Source organism: Symphalangus syndactylus, chromosome 2, assembly GCF_028878055.3.
Source record: "Symphalangus syndactylus isolate Jambi chromosome 2, NHGRI_mSymSyn1-v2.1_pri, whole genome shotgun sequence".
Lineage (NCBI taxonomy): Eukaryota > Metazoa > Chordata > Mammalia > Primates > Hylobatidae > Symphalangus > Symphalangus syndactylus.
The window spans coordinates 53,597,776-53,618,404 of record NC_072424.2 but is presented as its reverse complement, the minus strand read 5'-3'; the positions used below and the strand labels follow the sequence as shown (position 1 = coordinate 53,618,404).

At 35.8% G+C, this 20,629-nt stretch overlaps 1 protein-coding gene across 4 annotated transcripts in view; it reads left to right on the top strand.

Annotated features, from left to right (window-relative positions):
* ADGRB3 (adhesion G protein-coupled receptor B3) overlaps positions 1-20,629 on the top strand; it is a 758,270-nt gene that overhangs the window by 716,276 nt on the left and 21,365 nt on the right. For all 4 annotated transcript variants that reach the window (XM_063618730.1, XM_055257305.2, XM_063618736.1 and 1 more), the window contains 3 exons: positions 7,141-7,236; positions 8,727-8,766; positions 13,756-14,399. In XM_063618730.1, the coding sequence (XP_063474800.1) occupies positions 7,141-7,236; positions 8,727-8,766; positions 13,756-14,399 (780 nt within the window). The remainder of the gene's footprint in view (positions 1-7,140; positions 7,237-8,726; positions 8,767-13,755; positions 14,400-20,629) is intronic.

Sequence of the window (20,629 nt, the reverse complement as noted above, 5' to 3'; positions counted from 1 at the left end):
CTGAAAACCAAACACTGCATGTTCTCACTCATAAGTGGGAGTTAAACAATGAGAACACATGGACACAGGGAGGGGAGCATCACACACCAGGGCCTGTCAGGAGGTGGGGGCCTAGGGGAGGGATAGCATTAGGATACCTAATGTAGATGACGGGTTGATGGGTGCAGCAAACCACCATAGCACGTGTATACCTATGTAACAAACCTGCACGTTCTGCACAGTTATCCCAAAACTTAAATTATAATAATAATAAATAGAAGAATTAAGCAAGATGGGAGTTGGTTGCTAAGAGCTTTATCCTTGTCAGCCTGATTGAAAGTTCAAGAAGAAACACATTTCAGATTTTTTTGTTGTTTCATTTGTAATAAAATAGGATGTGGGGCCAGGCACAGTGGCTCATGCCTGTAATCCTAGCACTTGTTTTGGGAGCCAAGATGGGAGGATTGCTTGAGGCCTGGACTTTTAGACCAGCCTGGGCAACACAGTGAGACCCCTATCTCTACAAAAAAAAATTTAAAAAACGTTTCACCAGGTGTGGTGGTGTTCACCCTTATTGCCAGCTACTCAGGAGAAGAAGGCAGTAGGGTTGTTTGAGCTCATGAGGTCCAGGCTGCAGTGAGCCATGATTGAGCCACTGCACTCTAGCCTGGGTGACAGAGTGAGGCCTCATCTCTAAAAAGAAAAAAATAATAGAATGCAGTACCTTGAAATGGGATAATGTCTGCAGGTATAAAAACAAACCTGGTTTTAGCAGAACAGAGAATGAGGCGCACAAAAACTGCTTTTAAATAAGAGCATGGGCATCACACAGGCAAGGACAATATGCTCATATTCTTACATACCTCTCCAAGAAATCACCAACCTCATTTGACCCAAAAGTCATCCCACTTCTTAGGCAGGGAAATGTAAATTCTAATTCTCCTTCCAGATTAAGCTTTCCTGACTTGGCAAAATTGCTATTATATTATGAATATTTACATCAGTCTTGATTTTCACACATGGTTCTCCTAGTCCATGCAGAGATTTAAGGGGTTAACAAGAGTATGAAATAAGATGGATGAGATGACATCAGTAAAAAAGTTCAGACAGAGAGTTCGTAACAGAAATTGACAAACTGTCATGCCTGCCAGTTAACACCAAACCATTGCTTGCTGTTACCCACAGTTCTTCTGCAGGAGCCTCACACTGCCCTACCAGCTGTTCCCTACTCTGGGTAGCAGCATGGTGCTTCTGTCTATAGTCAAGAAGAGTAGGCTGGGCACGGTGGCTCACGCCTGCAATCCCAGCACTTTGGGAGGCTGAGGTGGGTGGATCACCTGAGATCAGGAGTTCGAGACCAGCCTGGACAACATGGTGAAACCCTGTCTCTCCTAAAAAATGCAAAAAAAAAAAAAAAATTAGGCGGGTATGGTGGCAGGTGCCTGTAGTCCCAGCTACTCATGAGGCTGAGGCAGAGAATCACTTGAACCTAGGAGGTGGAGGTTGCAGTGAGCTGAGATCATGCCACTGCACTCCAGCCTGCATGACTGAGCAAGACTCTGCCAAAAAAAAAAAAAAAAAAGAAGAAGAGGAGGTGGACACAGACGTGGATATGTGGATGGACAAGTTTCACCTTTCTCTCCTTGCCACTCCTAGATTGTCCTTGCAATATTGTTAAACTAATAACTGGAGGTTCAATATGTCTTAAATAAAGGTTCAGACTGAAAACTTACCTGTTTAACTCATATGTTATTTTTTATCTGAATCATAAAAGGTTGGAAATTATGGTACAGCAACTTAATTTCTGACCAGTTGGAAATAATTGTTTTGGTTTACTCCTTCACTTAAACTATCTTATTCTTTGTTCAGTAAGACAATAGGGTGGTACATTGGAATGAAGACTACCTTTCAAGTCAAGTGAGCTGATTCCATTCCCAGCTCTGCTACTTGTTATTGTTATGATCTTGAGCAAGTTACCTAAGCTCTCTAAGCTTCAAGGTCCTCTTCTGTGACACTGAAATAATGTCTGCCACAAAGGGGATGGCATGAGGCTGAAATGAAATATCACCTGAGAAGGCATGGGATCCTGGTGTCTAACACATAATTTCCCTTTCCTTCCTTTCTATTCTCATGCTGAAGAAATGCTGCTACATATTTTTTAGATCATGCACATGACATATAATTTAGAGAAGCTTGTATGATCTCCTCAAACTGATACGAAAAGTAATTTGAAGGTAAAGAGGTATAACAATTTTAGAGATTAAGTGATAGATCCTTTAGATATTAAGGGATTCTAATAGAAAGTCATTGGGACTGAAATTTGCGTCTGGAGTGCATATTTTTCTTTCATTGCAAAGTAAATGGCAGATTTTCACTTTTTGTTTAGTGACTTTGCTATCAGCAAAGTCACTTAATATATTAATAATGTGAAGTCACTCATAATTCATTCATATCAATTGTCATATCAACTGTCATAATACATATGAAATTGAAAAGTCATTCATTTCATAATTAGGTCATATAGAATTTAATTATTACAAAAAGCTGAGCTGTTTGTTCAAATATGAAACAGTGGTAGAAATGAGATTCAAAAAATAAAAGGCCACATAAGAAACTCTTCTCCCCCGAAGGAAAAATTACAAATTACAAGAATGTAACTTTACTTATTTTCCTGGCTTAGAATGATCCTCTTGAATAGGAAATCAAGAAGAATTACTGTAGGTAAAACTGTCTTCTTAAAAGTGAAGATTCAGGGTCTGATTTGCTCAGTAGCTAAATACAGAGCCCGTTTCAAGCTGTGTAGCTCTTTCCTGTGAGGTTTGTCTGAATTGCAACACTGCCAAACATCGCTCGGTGCTCTTCCCTAGCAATCTCTAACTCTGGCACCAGCTTCCACAATGACACTCTGCCAGCTGCCTTCAGAGCGAGGACCAATCCAGAAGCTCTCAGCCTGCTGCTGTTGATAAAAAGTGAATCCCTCTCCTGGTTCAGAAGACAAGAGTGAGACACACCCCTGAAAACCTCTTTGAACTCATGTCTCATCCAAAAATCCATCAGAGCTTATAGCTTTTTCAGGAGTTTTTAGAGCAACCTTCAGCAGGAGCCAGTCAAAATAACTTTGGAAGTACATGGTTGGATTCTTTTCAGGAGACAACCTTGATAGCTTATTGTTTTTTCTTCACCTTATTGTGTGATGTTTCTCACCGTTCTTTTTTTTTTTTTTCATTTTACAACATGCCATTAGATTGCCTTAAATTCTCCTAAATATCCCAATGTTAGTTACATATCTGTTCCTTGCTACTCCTGCAGATATTTGACCCTCTGCCTATCAATTCAGGTGAAAGATCTATTACAGATTATTGTAAAGAGAAAAAATTTGAAGTCTAGATTTTAACTGTGCCATAATTTATCTTAAATATTAAATTGTTTCCTATAGGTTTAGTAAAAAATTGCATTTACTGGTATCAAGTAATTTTTTTAATGTTAATTTCACAAGAACTCAAAGATGCAATGATTTCAATGTCTAATAAATCTTAAATTAGTTGTTACCTAAAATAAGTGATTTTCCAAATGGTAAGTCAAAGAATAATATTATTGCCAGGCATTATAAATATGACTATTGGCACAGAATATTTTAATATTCTGGTTGAGAAAGCAAGATCTAGATTCTGTCTTTTTTTTATTTTTTGTGTTTTCTGCTTGTTTGAAATATAGACTTGCTTTTTACAAAAATTCAATTATTCTTCATTAGCACAATTCACATCAATTCACCAAAATCAAGCCTCTTAGTTTACCAGATATAAAATTCAATTAATTATCCAAATACATTCAAATAGCTGTTAATGCTTTTTTCAGATACCATCTTGCCTGAAGTATTCTCTTCTGTGATAAGAAATATGCACTCTGAAATCTAATCTAATCATTCTTTCCTGACAGTGTTGGACAAATATTTAAGACTAACAGACTAATTCATCCAGATTCCCTAGATACATTTTTTTTTTTTTTTTTTTGAGACATAGTCTTGCTCTTGTCACCCAGGCTGGAGTACAATGGCACAATCTCAGCTCACTGCAACCTTCGCCTCCTGAGTTCAAGCAATTCTCCTCCCTCACCCTCCCAAGTAGCTGGGATTACAAGCACCTGCCACCACACCCTGCTAATTTTTGTATTTTTTTAGTAGAGACGGGGTTTCGCCATGTTCACCAGGCTGGTCTGGAACTCCTGACCTCGTGTTCCTCCCACCTCACCTCCCAAAGTGCTGGAATTACAGGCATGACCCACCATGCCCTGCCCCCTAGATGCATTTTTAAGATTAAAAAAATAAATAAAATGGAGCATTTAGAATCAAGTAGAATTTCTTCTGCAAATCCTACTAAATTAGAGATATCAGAGGCAATAAAAGTGTCAGAGAATCTAGCACTTAAATTGTGACATTTATATGACCATTAAAATGACCTTGAATTTACTGGAGAATATTTATTCTTTTTTGATTTATATTTCTTCTGAATAGCATTTAATGGTTCATGAAGCTGACATCATCATTCAGTGTAGAAATGCCCTTAATCTGTTGTCCCATTTGGGAGTTTGGTAGTGGAAGGTACTGATTTTATATGTGTGTGTGTTCTGAAAAGACCTGGATTTCTTTTACATCTCCTTCAAGCAACTAAGAGTTGATTTTGAAGAGAAACCTACAGAAATTATATTTCCATATTTCATAGTCAGCCAAAAATATTGACAACTATGCTTTGAAGGTCTGAAAATTGGGAGTGGTTAGCAAGGACCATTCAAATTAATCTTTGGCATTACCAAAATGTTTCTCATTTTATATATGCTGATCTAGAAATATGTTTGATAGAAATCTTCATGAGACAAGCTCCCAGAAGGCACCACTGATAACATAGTTTATCTTCCTTTGTAAAATGTGTTTCTTTAATAGTTGCCTTGAGGCGCAAACAGAAAATTAATATGTACCTATTTTTCTGACATTGGTTTCTAGGATTTTTTTTTCTAAAAACAGATATACTTTCTTAGTGGTTTCCCCAAATCAAATGTCTGCATAATAGAAAAAGTAATGATCTGACAAAGACTCATTACCAATTTTTGATTACTAATGTCTCTCTTTAAAATGTACAACCACTTCTTAATCTAAAAAGGAGGAGCTTGAAAGCCTTCACATCTGAAAAATCTAATTTTGTCCTGGTTGTGTCTCCTTTACCAGGAAAAGCTAGATGATTTAGTTATAAATAGCTTATTCAGTTCTTCAGGAAAAGATGATCAGACTAGATTTCACTATGTCTGTACTTTAACTGATGTGTTTGAAAAAGGAAATAAGAAATTACCTTGCTGGGTATCAGGTAATGCATTCTTTTTCAAAGAAATTCTAGATTTAGAAATACTAGAGTAATAGAATGGAAGGCAGGTCAGAGAACACTGAGTCTATCCCCATTCCTTTATTTCACAGACATTATGGCCACATCAGTAGGATTAGGACCAGAGGTGGAGACATAGAAGTGGAAAGAGGTCTCATTATTGGGCCAGTTGGCCAGTCTTTGGTTGTGACTAGACTTAGTCTCAGTTTCCAAATCCTGCAATGTGGCAATTTAGGAGAGAGGCTACTAATGACTATGAAATGGGTGAGAGGACAAGGAGGAAGCTAAAAACAGCATAATAGGCTCAGTTTTGTTTTGTTTTGTTTTGTTTCCTGGACAACAGGTATGTTATGAATATCTCACATCAAAATGGTGACAAGAGATCTTATATCAGTGCTTTCCAAAAGTGAAAATCTCTATATATTAATCTTAGTGGTCCCTATAATGATGCATCAGTAAAACAGGGAAAACATCATCTATGCTTTGTTTTTTAATCCAATAAAACAGAGTGTAATAAACAAGAAAGGGAAAGTCAACCATACGAAGTTAGAAAAACAAAGTAGTGAAATGACCTTGACATTGACATTGACTGGGGATAAGTAGCTACTTGTAAAGATGTCCATCAACAGCTCCTGGGGAGCTTGATGAACCTCTGGAAGTGGAAAGAACGGGCTGATGCTGAGACACTGTAAGAACAGAATAACTGTCAATTGCTTTTTGTGTTTGCTACTCAGCTATTCATGTTCCTTGACTTGTTTTTTAACAAAAGAATTAATGTAATGTTCTTAGAACTTTCGTGAGATATGTTTGGTCTTTCTTCAGAATTTGATTATAAATGGATATTTGAATATTAAGGAAGTTTGGCTTTGCAAAGTGACTTTATTGACAAGTCAGTCCACCAGAAGTAGTGCTGTTTTGTTTCCCTTTTGTTTAATTATGTTTTGTTTTTAAATCAGGGCACATAGTACTTGAAGGAAGACAAGAGATAGTCTACTCAAAGATTTCTTACATGAGACATAAAAAGAAACATCCCAAATCAATTTCAGTCAAAAGATCATTGAATAATCTCATTTTTCGTAATATTTAAAGCTGTTATGAAGATTATGCCATACCAAATAGTAAATCCCCCTTAAAAGACACACATATTATGTACAACAGTGGAATAAATCTGCCTTGTGGCAAGAATTATTAGTGTTGAGCCAGATATAGCTATTTTGATAGCTAAGGAGTTCCCAGCACTTCCCTCTGTAGGTTATGGCAAGCGATAAATTTCCTTGGCATACAGCAAAAGTCCAGGTACACCAGCGTTTGTATTAAAAAGTAAACAAGTCAGGGCACAGTGGCTCATGCCTGTAATCCCGGCACTTTGGGGGGCCGAGGTGGGCGGATCGCCTGAGGTCAGGAGTTTGAGACCAGCCTGACCAACATGGAGAAACCCCATCTCTACTAAAAGTACAATATTAGCCGGGCGTGGTGGCACATGCCTGTAATCCCAGCTACTTGAGAGGCTGAGGCAGGAAAATCGCTTGAACCTGGGAGGCGGAGTTTGCAGTGAGGCAAGATCGCACCATTGCACTCCAGCCTGGGCAACAAGAGTGAAATTCCGTCTCAAAAAATAATAGTAGTAAAATAGTAGTAATAATAATAATAAGTTTTTTAAAAAGAAGTAAACAAAATCGGTATAAGATAGTAAAATCAATGATAACCACTGCCTCAGAGTTGATTGCCAAGATAGACAGTATGTTGTCATTATTAAGAGAGAAGAAAATTAATGTGTTCCCCCTCCCCCCAGGTTCAGGATGCATTTAGATGCCGATTGAGAAACTGTCAGGATCCCATCAATGCAGACTCTTCGAGTTCTTTTCCTAATGGGCATGCTCAAATCATGGTGAGTTTTTATTTTTCTTCCGATTGTTAATTAAGTCATGATTTCTCAGGGGAATAATAGAAATCCTTATGAGTAAAATAGTGTAAAATTTTCATTTTGATTGACTTTGGCTTCAGTTCATTAATAGACGGTGGACTCTGGTACCACAGAAGTGTTATTTTCAGATGGCTTCAGAGTCCAGGACATGTTGTTGTTTCCCCGGGGTGTTGAGTGTGGGAGTCCTATGCAACACTGCGAAGTATGTTCCTCCTTGCGTAGAATTCGGGCTAATGATTTGTGCATAGGATCATGTGGATGTCTTTTACAGTTCAGAACACTATGAACCTGCACTTCTAGTCTTAAAGCAGTGGTTCTTGGCCTTAGTGAAACATTGGAATCATCAGGGGAACCACACCACAGACCAATTAAAATCAAAATCTTGGGAGTAGGACCTAGGTATTGGTGATTCCAGTGTGCAGCCTAAGATGAGAACCACTGTTCTAAAGTGTAAGGAGTAGCCACCCTTTTAGTGAAAGACCAGTTACTGTACATGAGCTCTGGTTATTATTGGAATCAAAGTGTACTTTAGGTATAACCACTTTGATGTATTTTAGAAATAAGATGAGATTTAAACTCTGTCATTTAAAGCAGGAATTAAATAGGAAAGTTTTATTTTTACAGTATATTCAATTTATTATTAACTTTTTTTGAACTAGGCAACAATAATAAGCTAGATGATACATTAGTAACTAAGACTTTACAAAGAATAATCAACTCCTTACTAAAAACAAATAGCCAAAATCTCTGATTTAAAATATTAATAGGGAAAGGCATTTGATTGGAAGACCCTGATCAAGATAATGAAATTTTATAATTTCAAAACATTAATTGATTTGCTTAAAATAAAAGTTTTAGGAAAATATGAGGTCACAACTAAAACCCAGAAGGTTCTCGACCAGATGAGTATGGTTTAATCTTCAATTTTAAGTCCTAAACCTGAAAGCTTTTTGCCACATTTGAGTGAAAATGAATCATTAGAAGAGCCTAGTTTGAACCTAGTTTAACCTAGTTTGACAAAGCTGGATTATAAGATGTTACATTACAAGCAATATATTCAAATTGAATGTTTAAAAATGCCAATAACAAGCATAATTATTTAAGTATATTCATAATAATTCACATTCTGACGTCTTTATTATGGTTAGAGAATTGCCTTAAAATTCTATCCTTCTAATGTATAGTAATCAGTTTCCAGACTGAAGATGACACTGGGTATTGTATTATCTTATTAAAATTGTGTGTTATGTTTCCTTTGATGTTATTTAACATTTGGGCTCTAGAAAACACTGTTGAAAACAATCTAATTATACCTAGAGAAACTTCCTATGCACAAAACAATAAACTTGTACTGCCAAGTTAGATATCTGTAAACTTCAGATAATCTGATTAGTAAAAGACACTTGAAGTCTTCACTAAATGATGGTTCTATGTCTTATTATTTCTTGTTACAGACAGACTTTGAAAAGGATGTAGACATTGCCTGTCGATCAGGTAAGAATATTTAGATTTTGAAATCTAATCAGTAGGGATGTTCAATCATTTCTATAGATTTTAATTTTAAAGAAAATGCTGTGGTTTACACATTATATATTGTTCTGTGAAAGGGCTGTATATTTAAAGCAGCCCCCAAATGCCAAAGGAGCTGAGAAACCAAAGAACGAGGCAGAAAAATCCAGTTGTTGGTAAAAGGTAGGATATTAGGGAACTTACAGACAGGAGTGTAGTCTTGGGCAGCAGCAAGACAGACAGATCCCCACACAGTTACTCTTCAGACACAGAGTTTATATACCATAGGGAAAGGGGATACATGCTGTATAGACAATTAAAGGCAGCTCTCCAGAACGGACAAGAGTGCTATGTGCCTCATAGCCTATGATTTGTACAATTACATCAAGGTTGCTTTGATCTAAAGGCAGAATTTGCAATGAGTACATGTTCTTACATTAAGCACAGTAAATAAAGTAAGAATCAGGAGGCATTCATAGGACTAGGGTTATTGAGAAGTCAAAATGGTGGATTAGCATCCAAGATGGAGTCACTTTTGTCTCCATATTTATGTGTATGAATAAATAGAATTTTTAAAATGGAAGGATTGTAGTAACAGAAGTGTGTTTGTGGAGGAAGAAGGAGAGAGAGAGAGAGAGAACAAGAGAAATGAGAGAAAAACTAAGAATGATTCATTGGAAACACCATGACAGCAGAAAAACTTTCACATGGAGACATAAGATTTCCATTCCACCAAGTAATGGTTGTTGGGTGTAAGGCCAGTCAATTTAACCCTTCTGTGCCTCTATTTTATCAAGTACAGAATATGGGTTATTATAAAGATGAAATTGCATTGTCTGTATGTGTATTAAGGTTGTTGTGGTTTTAATTTTACAAAGGATGAAGAGAAACTCTGCAGCACATCCTGTTTAGAGGACTTGTATGCCATAATCTCCTAGCCTGTGGCTAAATTCTTACCAGAGTAGATGGCTCAATAGTTTTAAAGGAAACTATATGTTCAATTTTGGGGGATAGTTCCAATTGTTGGAATATGGTCCTTTGTAGGAACAGAATATGCCTCATTTTACCTTTTATTTGTTGATTTTGGTGCTGCCTTTTAAAACAACAGCGGATATCTACTTCATATAAATATCCAACTATCTTAAAGAAATTATCATTTAGCCCAATCCAAGTATTTTTTTCTTCAGATTAAACAAGGCTTGTTTCATCATTCATTTCTTGTAGCATTCTCTGAGGCACGATGCCCAAGGTAGCCTCCAATTTATCAATAATTTTAAATTATCATGCCCAAATGTATACATGTTTACCCAGCATTTATCACAGTGGGCTCTTTACTTGTATTAATGATTTGCATATGATTTCTATTTCAGTACTAGTGTCAACTTACCTGAAATTCATAAGACTTTTTGTAGAAGTTGTCAGGGCTTCCCCAGTCTAATTTGTAAAGGTTTTGTTTTTGGTATATTTTCCTTGAAAAAGAAATTTGTCCTTTGCATTTATGTCTATTTGCTATTATTTTACCAATTTCAGGTTAGCATACTATCCATTTCCATTGTTTGGTGACTAAAAGTTTGATAAGACTACCTTCTAAGTCTTCATTCAAACTGTAGTTAAAAGAGTTGAATGGCATGAAACCTGGTAGAGAAACCTGCTATATTCAGTAAGGCACCCCCTTACTGCCAGCAGACTTCCTCTGCATGGAGTTTTCAGATTCAACTCAAAACCATTAAACATCTGTGCAGAATCTCAGATCCTGTCATGATCACAATAATATGAGAGACTAATCTCATATTCTCATTCCTGGATTTAATCTAAATACTCTATGTAGAGTATGGTCATAGCAAAACATATCATGATTTGGCAACCCGTAGTGGACCTGTGCCGGGCATTAGAAATCACTATTTCCTGTTGAAAAATCTAACAAAATATTGCCAGGATGCAGTCTCACTAGTGCTTGGTTTCCAGAATTGATCATTTTCCCTTTTTTGGATAATTGATATAATATTGTCACTTTGCTCCATCCACCTGCCATAATTTCTCAAAAATCACTAGCCATGGTGCCAATTTCCACATCTATGTTCCAAGATGGGATGTGATTTGTCCAGGTTTAGAAGCTTGAATTTATTTACAATGAATAAGTATTCATTTAATTCCTAATCTTCCACCTTCAGTGTTGTTTTTTTCAGCCTCATTTGGTGTACTCATTACAGTTCTCCTTGATAGAGAAGCAATATAAGAGCAGACAGGTTGTCTTTCCTTTAACAGCTGTAACATTAAACCAGTGGTTGTGAAAGAGTGGTCCCTAGACCATCAGTGTTATCATCACCTGAGAACTTATTAGAAATGCACATTTTGAGGCCCTAACCCAGCCCTTTGGGGTCTGAAACTGGAGGTTGGGGTACAGGAACTAGTTATAAGCCATCCAGATAATTTTGATGCATGCTGAAATTTGAGTACCACTGTATTAGACCAGCCTCCTTAAGCTGTGATCTCATCTCTGCAGTATTTATCTTGTTCTCCTTCATTAAGTTACAGATTTTTCCCAGGCCTCATTGTATGCTGGGATTTAGCACCCCTAATACAGGCCAGTGCCATTATTTTATTAGAAAATAATTTTTCTAATGTTTTCATTTTCTGTTTTCATTTGTTAGTGGTGCCCTTTTCAGTTGAGCCCATTAGGAGCTTTCTTCTGAGTTTATCTAGAGTTGTCTGTCTATGTTGAAGCATATTCATGAACTCTAAACAGTCTTTCTCTATACTGAGGTGAAATTCACTTCCCTAAATGGCAGCATTTCCATCTGATCATGCCAAATATTCAGTTGCTTTATATTTTGTTTGGAGTTTGTGTTTCACTACTTGACTAATTTCTCTTGAAAGTTCCATCACTTTAACATCATGTTTTCATGTGTAGGTGGTATGATTTGTTTATGCTGTATATTCAAAACTTGGATATACATTTTACGTAAGTCTAAGAGGCAGGCATTTCTCTCGTGTAGAGCAGCCACTACTGCATAAAAAGAATTATCTTTGTTTACACACGCACACATATAGATATATTTTTTTCAGCAAACACAACTATATCACTTGATTGAAATGTGTTGGCTATAATTATAAATCATATTACATTTGTGCAAAACAATATATCTTGTATGAATTTATAGTCAATACACACTACCAATACTTCCTTTATAGTTTTTTAATAAAAGATTAAACTTATCTATATATTTTAATGAAACAAGATAGGTTCCCACAACTCATGTTTAAATTTTACTGCTATAAATTTTGGAATTATTTTTTATACAATTAAGGGTTAAAAGTGTTCATCACTGAATTTGGAGATTTTTTTAAGTATTTATTTACAATATCATTAAATCGTTACAATATCATCAAATTTAGCATACTTTGCCCCTTACTATGTCATGTATCATTACTCCTGGAAATTACAATTCATTATTGATTATTATAGTAAGAAGTTTGGAAATAACTTTTTAAAACTGAATTATTCTACTTTTTATTATGTATAACACTTAAATACATAAAAAGGCACAACAAAATTGTTAATTTTAAAAAAATATGTAAATTTAACGTGATTTTTACTGCCTAAGATAAAGAGACAATAATACAATAACTAGATACAATATCTTTCATGATAACAGATATTACATGAATGATTCATGTTTTGAAATAATTTTAAAGTCTTGTTTTTGTGTAATAGGGAAAGACATAATCTTTTTCAACCTCTGCTTTAATGCATACTAATTATGATTCTATTTGAGAATTGGATAATAATGGAAAAAAATCAGTATATCTGAAACTTTTTATGAGGAAACAATAAACCAGATTTTTACAGTCCTCTATGCCTAATGAAATTTTAAATGATGATTGCTCTACTTTGTAGGTAGGTTAGCACCAGATATGCATGTTGAACCAACTTCGCACAGCGCTATTCTGTGTGCTTTCAATTCCAAAGTTAAAAAATAAGTCTTCAGAATTTTATTCATTTGTATCCTCAAAACTGACAATTGTTCATAACTAAGCATGCTTTGTGTTATTCTGCTCTATTATCCCCAAAACATGGTTTTCTTTTTATACAGAGGCAAAAAGAGAAAATAAAACTAAAATTAATAAAGAATTATTTACTCTTTTGTTGATTGTTTTTGTTTGGTTTGGTTTGCATTTTTGTTTTGTTCCCTTTCATACTACAAGTTATCATAGATTTTTTCCCCTAAATCATTATTCTTAGGCTTAAAACGGAACAAAGATTTTTGGAGGTTCATAAAGTGTTTTTTTCTTAAACTCAGTTGCCAATTTTAATATTCCCGTAAGGGCATTCCAGCACATAGATTAATTTTTAAAATTTTCTTTCTTCCATATAAAACTGAATATAAATACTCTTGAATATTGTATCCACCTTGACCATATGGCCTTCAGTGAAAAAAATCCTCATTAATTTTCAATATGCATAATTTTTGGAGGGATTTCCAATCCAGTAGGATGAAGTTCCCATTAATCATCCCTTCAAGAAGCATTTTAATGAGCATAACTTCTAGAACACTTTGGAGGGAAAGCCATTAAGAAAAAAATCAAATTTGTATGAATATGTTCATAATTTTACAAACATCCTTTGGAGCAGACTGATGGAGAAAACTTCTCTGGTAATCTCCTGTTTCCCTGAAAAGTTATACGGAGTTGTTTAAGGACAGGGTACTAAGATTTTTGAAAGCCCATTAATCAACTTTCAGCTGTGCTTTAGGTATGGGCTACCTGAGATCTATGAGAGCATAACAGAATCAATAAAGAGTGATTGAGTAATCTCTGGACCACGTACAAACAAATTGATATGTATTTTTTAAATAACATACCTTCCAGATAATATATCTTTAATGTTTAGTAGAAAGCGAGACAACATAATATAATAATGAAAAATAAACACACATTAACTCTCTTTCTTCAACTTTACATTCCTACTCACAGTTCTTCATAAGGATATTGGTCCTTGCCGAGCAGCCACAATAACAGGAACACTCTCTAGGATTTCTCTAAATGATGATGAAGAAGAAAAGGGAACAAACCCTGAAGGGCTAAGCTATTCAACATTGCCTGGAAATGTCATTTCCAAAGTCATCATCCAGCAACCCACAGGTTTACACATGCCCATGAGTATGAATGAGCTTAGCAATCCATGTTTGAAAAAAGAAAATAGTGAACTGCGGAGAACTGTGTACTTATGTACGGATGATAATTTGAGAGGGGCTGACATGGACATAGTCCATCCTCAAGAAAGAATGATGGAAAGTGACTATATTGTGATGCCCAGAAGTTCTGTAAATAACCAGCCTTCAATGAAAGAAGAAAGCAAAATGAATATTGGCATGGAAACCTTGCCTCATGAAAGGCTATTGCACTACAAAGTAAACCCTGAATTCAATATGAATCCCCCTGTAATGGACCAGTTCAATATGAACTTAGAGCAACATCTCGCACCCCAGGAACATATGCAGAATTTGCCCTTTGAACCTCGCACAGCTGTGAAGAATTTCATGGCCTCTGAGTTGGATGATAATGCAGGACTCTCAAGAAGTGAAACTGGATCAACGATATCAATGAGTTCTTTAGAGGTGAGCCACAGAAGATTAAATTTTTCCTTGATAGTTGAAATACGAATAGATATAAATAGAGATATTGATTGATTGGTTGATTGAGTGATGTGACACTGGTGTGAGAAGAGAAGATTCACATTAGCTTTTGCAGTTATGTATCATGAAAATTTCTGGCTACTGAGATTCAGTCTCAATATAGGGTTTTCTCAGTAGTGCATTATAATCCCCTTATTCAAGATAATATTAAAAAAGGAACCCATTATATTTAAAAAGATACTAATCAGTCATAATTCTATCATCATGGGAACCAAGTTAGGCACTCATAAAAAATAAAATACAGTAAATAAATAAATAACAGAGGATTCTTCTGATGTTTCTCAGGTACCACAGGTCCTTCTGGTGCACAGCGTCTACGTGGCATTACAAACTTAAACTGAGATCTGCACTTTCTGTGTAATAGCAACTGTTAAAAATTATAAAATTGGAATCTTTCTCTAAATGTTTTACCATTATACTGATGAAAAACAAATTATTATTACAATAGATCCATATTATTCAGAGTAAATATTTTGCTCTTAACTTACAGAATAATGACCATTAAAATGTTTTATCTTAGACTGTGAATTGTCAGGAAGAATGTAATCTGAGCATACTAACAGGATTCTGAGGTCCAACCACACGGCCTTTTTGCTTTCATAAGGCCACCAAAAGTAAAGAGTAAACTCATCACTGCTTATACAGTGAAAAATAGCTGTAAACCTGAGGTTGACATATATATTCATATATGATGCAATACATGCATACTTTTATATGATTGCCACTTGTTTTAGTATAATAGATTATTACATAAAACACCATCTACAGAAAGGCACTATAATTAGTTGCCTGTCCTTTCCAACACAGTTATGCTGATAATTGTATGTTCAAGTGTCCAAAAGTTCCCAGAGGCAATTGTTTCATGCTTCTCCCCAAAGCCATTCCTTCCACTAGGTCAAAACGAAGAGGCATTTGGAGAGGCTTAAAAAATGCGATGAATAAAGTAGTTTTCAGGGTTTTCCCAACTGATTGAGAAAATTCTGGACAACAAATGGTGATGTGAATAGAATCTAAGATAAGTCCCTAAGTTCTGGATCAACCTCAAACTGAGTAAGGCTTCTGAGGATAACTAGGTCAGAATCATTCTTCAGAACCAAAGGCATAGATAGGGCTTCATTAGAAGCCAAGTTCAACTCCAGCGTGACTGAAGCTCCCTTCTGAACAAAAGTATTTCATCCTTCTGAATTAGCAGAATAGCTGCAGTTTCCTTATTTGTAACTTGCATATCCCAGAGACTTCCAGGTTTGTAATAATGATCACATAAGAACAAACTAAAAATATTTATGCAAAAATCACAAAAGTTTTTAAAAGGATTTTCAGTAAGTGTGCATGTAATAACATAACATTATAAGTAATCATAAGGACTATATGGAAGTTTTCTGTATAGTGTGGCTCTTGTAAATGTGTTAAAGGGGGTTGAATGGAATTGCACGGAAATATTTTGGTTGTTACAAAAATGTTTTACATCTAAAAGCCTGAAAATTTTGCTGGATTGATATTGTACAGGTTATCTGTGCTTGAATAATAGACTGTATTTCCAAGAACTTCTTTCTTCAGTTTGTAATTTTTCCAAATTTCCGTATCCTTATTATTAAGTGTATTATATATAACTGTGATTCAGCCAAACGATCTGCATTTAAATGACTTAGAGATCACAAGACTTACATCTTGAAAAGGAAGGAAATTTGGAATTCAGAATGAAAATTTGGTTCTTCATTTTCATTCTTTAAATGAATTTAATAGTAATTGCTTAGGGTGACTATTTTATGAGATAGAAGAAAGAGAATATATAGATGTGGGAATGAATAATAAAAATTAGCATTTATATAGCATCTTTCATTAGCAGATCCTCAAATCACTTTAAAAACAGGAATTAATCTTCACAACACTTCCATGCAATGGATAAGTTGTTATAATCCTCAAACTAGAGTCATTTGTTCAAGGTTATAGAGCAAGTGCATAGCAAATCTAGGAATAGAATCTTTCTGTCCTGATCAATTTTATGCCATCTAGAAGAGACAGTAATGACCCTGAATATTAGCATGAAGGTAACTTTAAAGTTCTTTCTAATCCTTGATAGGCATTTGGTCTTATGATTAATAAAGACATGAAATGGGTAAAGCCCTTGTCCTTTAAGTGTGTACAACTAACACATTTTGGAAATGGGGCTGTGTTCATGAAGATAAAGTTATTGGTCTGGGTTTCTTCTCGGGCAGCTTGGTGCATTGTCAAGTAGAACTGTCAGCTCTGCTAGATCGCATATGCAGGGTCAACTGGTGAGGGAGATGGTATTCTGACAATAATAAAGGAAAACCAGAAAAATGACCTGAGTATCTACATAGAGAGTGGGATTAACAATAGTCAGGAGGTGTCTTGAGTCTTAGAAGATAATGTTAAGGTGAAAATGGTAAATAATGTGGATCACATGAGGCCTAAGCAATAGCACAATTTAAGTCTTTTCTCCCTCTAAGTAAGAAGGAAGATTAAAGCCATAGAGAACATCCAGCCTGGGCAGCTGGCACAGCAGAGGATGGCCAAGATCCTCAGGATACTTTCAAGGATATAATATAAAAACGCTCACATTTTACCTCCAGAGGAGTCAGTTTTCACAAACTGCCAGCATGGAAAGTGCTGAAGGAAGAAACAGAAGAGGGTAAACACTACCAGTTGTAGAATAGAATGTGATAGAAAGTGCAAAAGAGGAAAAACGAGAGTTGAGGGAGGAAAAAAGAAAGCCAAAAAGACTTGAGTGGGCGAGTGGGTGGAAGTATTTATTCAAATAAGCAAGAAGCAAGAAAGAAAGAAGGAGGCTCCCCAACCCCAAAGTCAGTGCCAGCACAACAGCTTCCAGCCTTCATGGGAGTTTGTTCAGCTAACCCTCAATTATTGGGTATAAAAAGTTCAATAAATTCATGAAGTTTCTTGGCATAAAGACATATCTAGATTTTCTCTGAGCCTAATAGTACCTTGTTTCTTTCCTTCTGGTGATATGTTCTCTTTCTAACTATAGTCATTCCCAAATGAACTTGTTAAGCAATTCTGAAAACTTTAGATACAGAGCTGCCACAATTATGGAATAATTGCAATACTAATATGGTAAGATTTTTCACAACAATGTCTCCAGCCCTAAATATCGTGTAACCGCTTTGCTTAAGGTTAAGAAGAATGATATTGTCGTCAGCACTTTAGTCATTTACCTTCATTAATGAACAAAATGTGATGAGTGCATGGTGTATACATAGAGCAAAACAACAGCAACAACAAAAAACATACTAAGATTTTGCTTTTGAGCAAGAGGGGACAAAAGAGATATCATGGTTCTCAAGCACTTGAGGACTATCAAATCTAATTTAAACCTTGGATTGTTGTTAATTTATTTATTTCCTGAAAAATTATAGTTGTAACATTGTAGAGAGACAGGTCAGTATTTGTTCTGAATGGTTGAAACTCTGGTATTTACTTTAGCAGGTTGTAGAAGTTAGATTTAAATAGTAAGGGTTTTTTTCACTCAAGAGTCTTTCCAACTTATGTGCACATCTTGGACATGTTTAGCACACGGTCCATTCTTCATTCTTTTCCCTGTATCATTCAAGGTTAATTCAGGTTCTTGAGTCACTGCCTTTTGGCTGGGTTCTGCCAACAGGAAGCACTGGTGAGAGAGTAGAGGTTGAGGAAAAGAGGGAAACCTGGGATCTTTCTCCCTTACTCTTTCTGCTTTTGGAAGCATCTTGTATGTCTGGTGTAGTTCCCACAGTGCTTCCAGTATATGCCAGGTGCTGCAACCCCTGGGCTTAAGTCACTCTGCCCTCTCCTTGTATCTGTCCAGCCTAGGAGGTACACTGACCTCTTCTGCTAATCCCTGGGTTACTACATGGTCCCCTATGTGGCGTCTCAGTTCTTCTATCATTTGAATTTTTGTGGACCATCTTGCTGAAATGTAAACACCTTAAGTGGTTTCTGTTGTTCTTGCCTTAATTTTTCTTATCAATAAAAAACTTAATAACTGATAACAGTTAGTACATTACAAAATTCTTATCCAAAATAGAAGGTTTTGTTGTTCTAGCTTGTCTATTTGTGTATAAGCTTACCTATATGTCTGAAACCAAATACGTCTCTCTCAATTTGTAATGGCCAGAAAGGACACCATTCTAGGCTAAATTTTTATACACCAGCTTTTCTCTGGACATGAATTGTAGAGCTCTCAGCATAATGGTTTTTAAAGGTAAAATATTTTAGCAATAATATCACATTACAGGTGCCTCCCTTACAGCTGTTGTGAGGATCAAATCAGGTAATGTACATGAAAAACCTTTGAAATTGTAAGAAGCACTTTAGATGTAAGATTATGTTATTATTATGTCATTATCGTAATGCCCTGAATTTCTGCAAAGAAGTTTGAATACTGAGTTAAATCGATACTCACCATATTAGAAAAAATGTTACGGCCTCACTTAGGAACTAGGGCACTCTGTTACTAACAGAAACCATTATAAAACTCACCATGTGCAGAAACAACTTTTTCTTTTTTACATTTTTTTTCTCATGTAAGTCTGATGAAAGGAAGACTTGCCCTTTTTTTACTGTTTTGCTTTTACTCCTGGATTACAGAATTTTGTCTCTCTTGCAGGCATACAACAAAATTAGCTTGAATAAAAGTCACTTTTAAAAATTAATTATTCTCAGGTATCATTTCCCCAGCTATTTTTAATGGATTTGCTACCAGAGCTTTCTCCTTGCAAGTAGGTTTATTGCTCACTTTATAATAGAAATTTTAATGGCAGTCATACTGCCATTCATTAGTCAGTGGAATTTATTACTTGTGAATCTTCTAGTATCTTGTCCAGCTTAATTTGCAGTGACAAAAATAATGAAGTATTCCCTTTGAGAAATTATTCATCATTCTACAAGACTTAGATGTGGAGAAATGCCTCTATGCATACATTCACTAAGTATTCCTTTCAGTAGCTTCATACTGTTGTACATTTTCTCACTTTTAAATCATCGTAAAGAATTGCTCCTTTCTATTAGTGATAGGCCTGCCTTCCTGCAAATTGTCTTGATTCTCTTAGCTGTCAGTTGACCTACTCATAATGGTTTTCGTTGTGTGTTTAGTCTACCTGCTTAAACAGATTCTCTCAAGAGTATGCCCAAGAAAAGCAGCAACAACAAAACAAAAATAAAAAGTCACATTCTTTTGAATACTTTTGGCTGTTATCGTGCAGCTCTTTTAATCATTTGCCAATAATTTTGTGAATTTCTCCTATTGTGCCATGCCCTCTGCTAGATGCTGTGGATCTAAATGTAATCAAGATAGAAATGGATCTTGCCCCTGTGGAGAATACACCCTATGGGAGAGACAGACAATTAACCATTAAACCAATGAATGAAATAGTGTGCAGTACTGGGTAATAACTATGGAATGAAAGGGAGAGATTTCTTTAGATAGGTAGTCTGGGAAGCATCTGAAAGTGTCATTTACTGTAAGAAATAAAATTGAGAAGTAATGTGGCTTGCAAGGAGCTGAGGGAATTTTTCAGGCAAAAGAAACTGTAAGTGCAGTGATCCTGAGGTAGAAAAGAGTTTTGGCATATTCTCATAAGATCAGAATACCTGTGTAGCTAATGTTGAACTCCTTAAGATGAAGTTAAAATGCAAAGGAGAGACCAGACTTCGCAGTCTTAAGCAATGGAAGCAAATGAGGACTGTTAAGCAAAAGATTGTCACAATGATTTTTCCATGCATTCATCTATCCATCCATCCATTCATCCATAACTTTGGTTGTTTACAAAGCAAAGGATTAGAAGCCAGAGGTTTTAGGAGAGGAGATAGAACAGAAGGTTGGATGACAGTCAGAAAGCTACTGAAGTAATCCAGACAAGAGATAACAGTTGCTTTGACTGTGGAGGTGAAAATGGAGATAGAAAACAGTGGGCAGAACAAGATGTATTTCAGAGATAGAACAGACGGCACATGCTGGTGGATTGAATGTGGAAGACGAGGGACAGAAAGGAAGGAAGGGTGACTCCTGGGTCTCTCGCTTGACCAATTAGAAATCCAGCATTTTCTATCATGGGAAAGGCAGGAGGAATAAAGGATGTTTGGAACTTAAAAGATGGTATTCAAAATCATGGGAATGAATTATGGTATCCAGA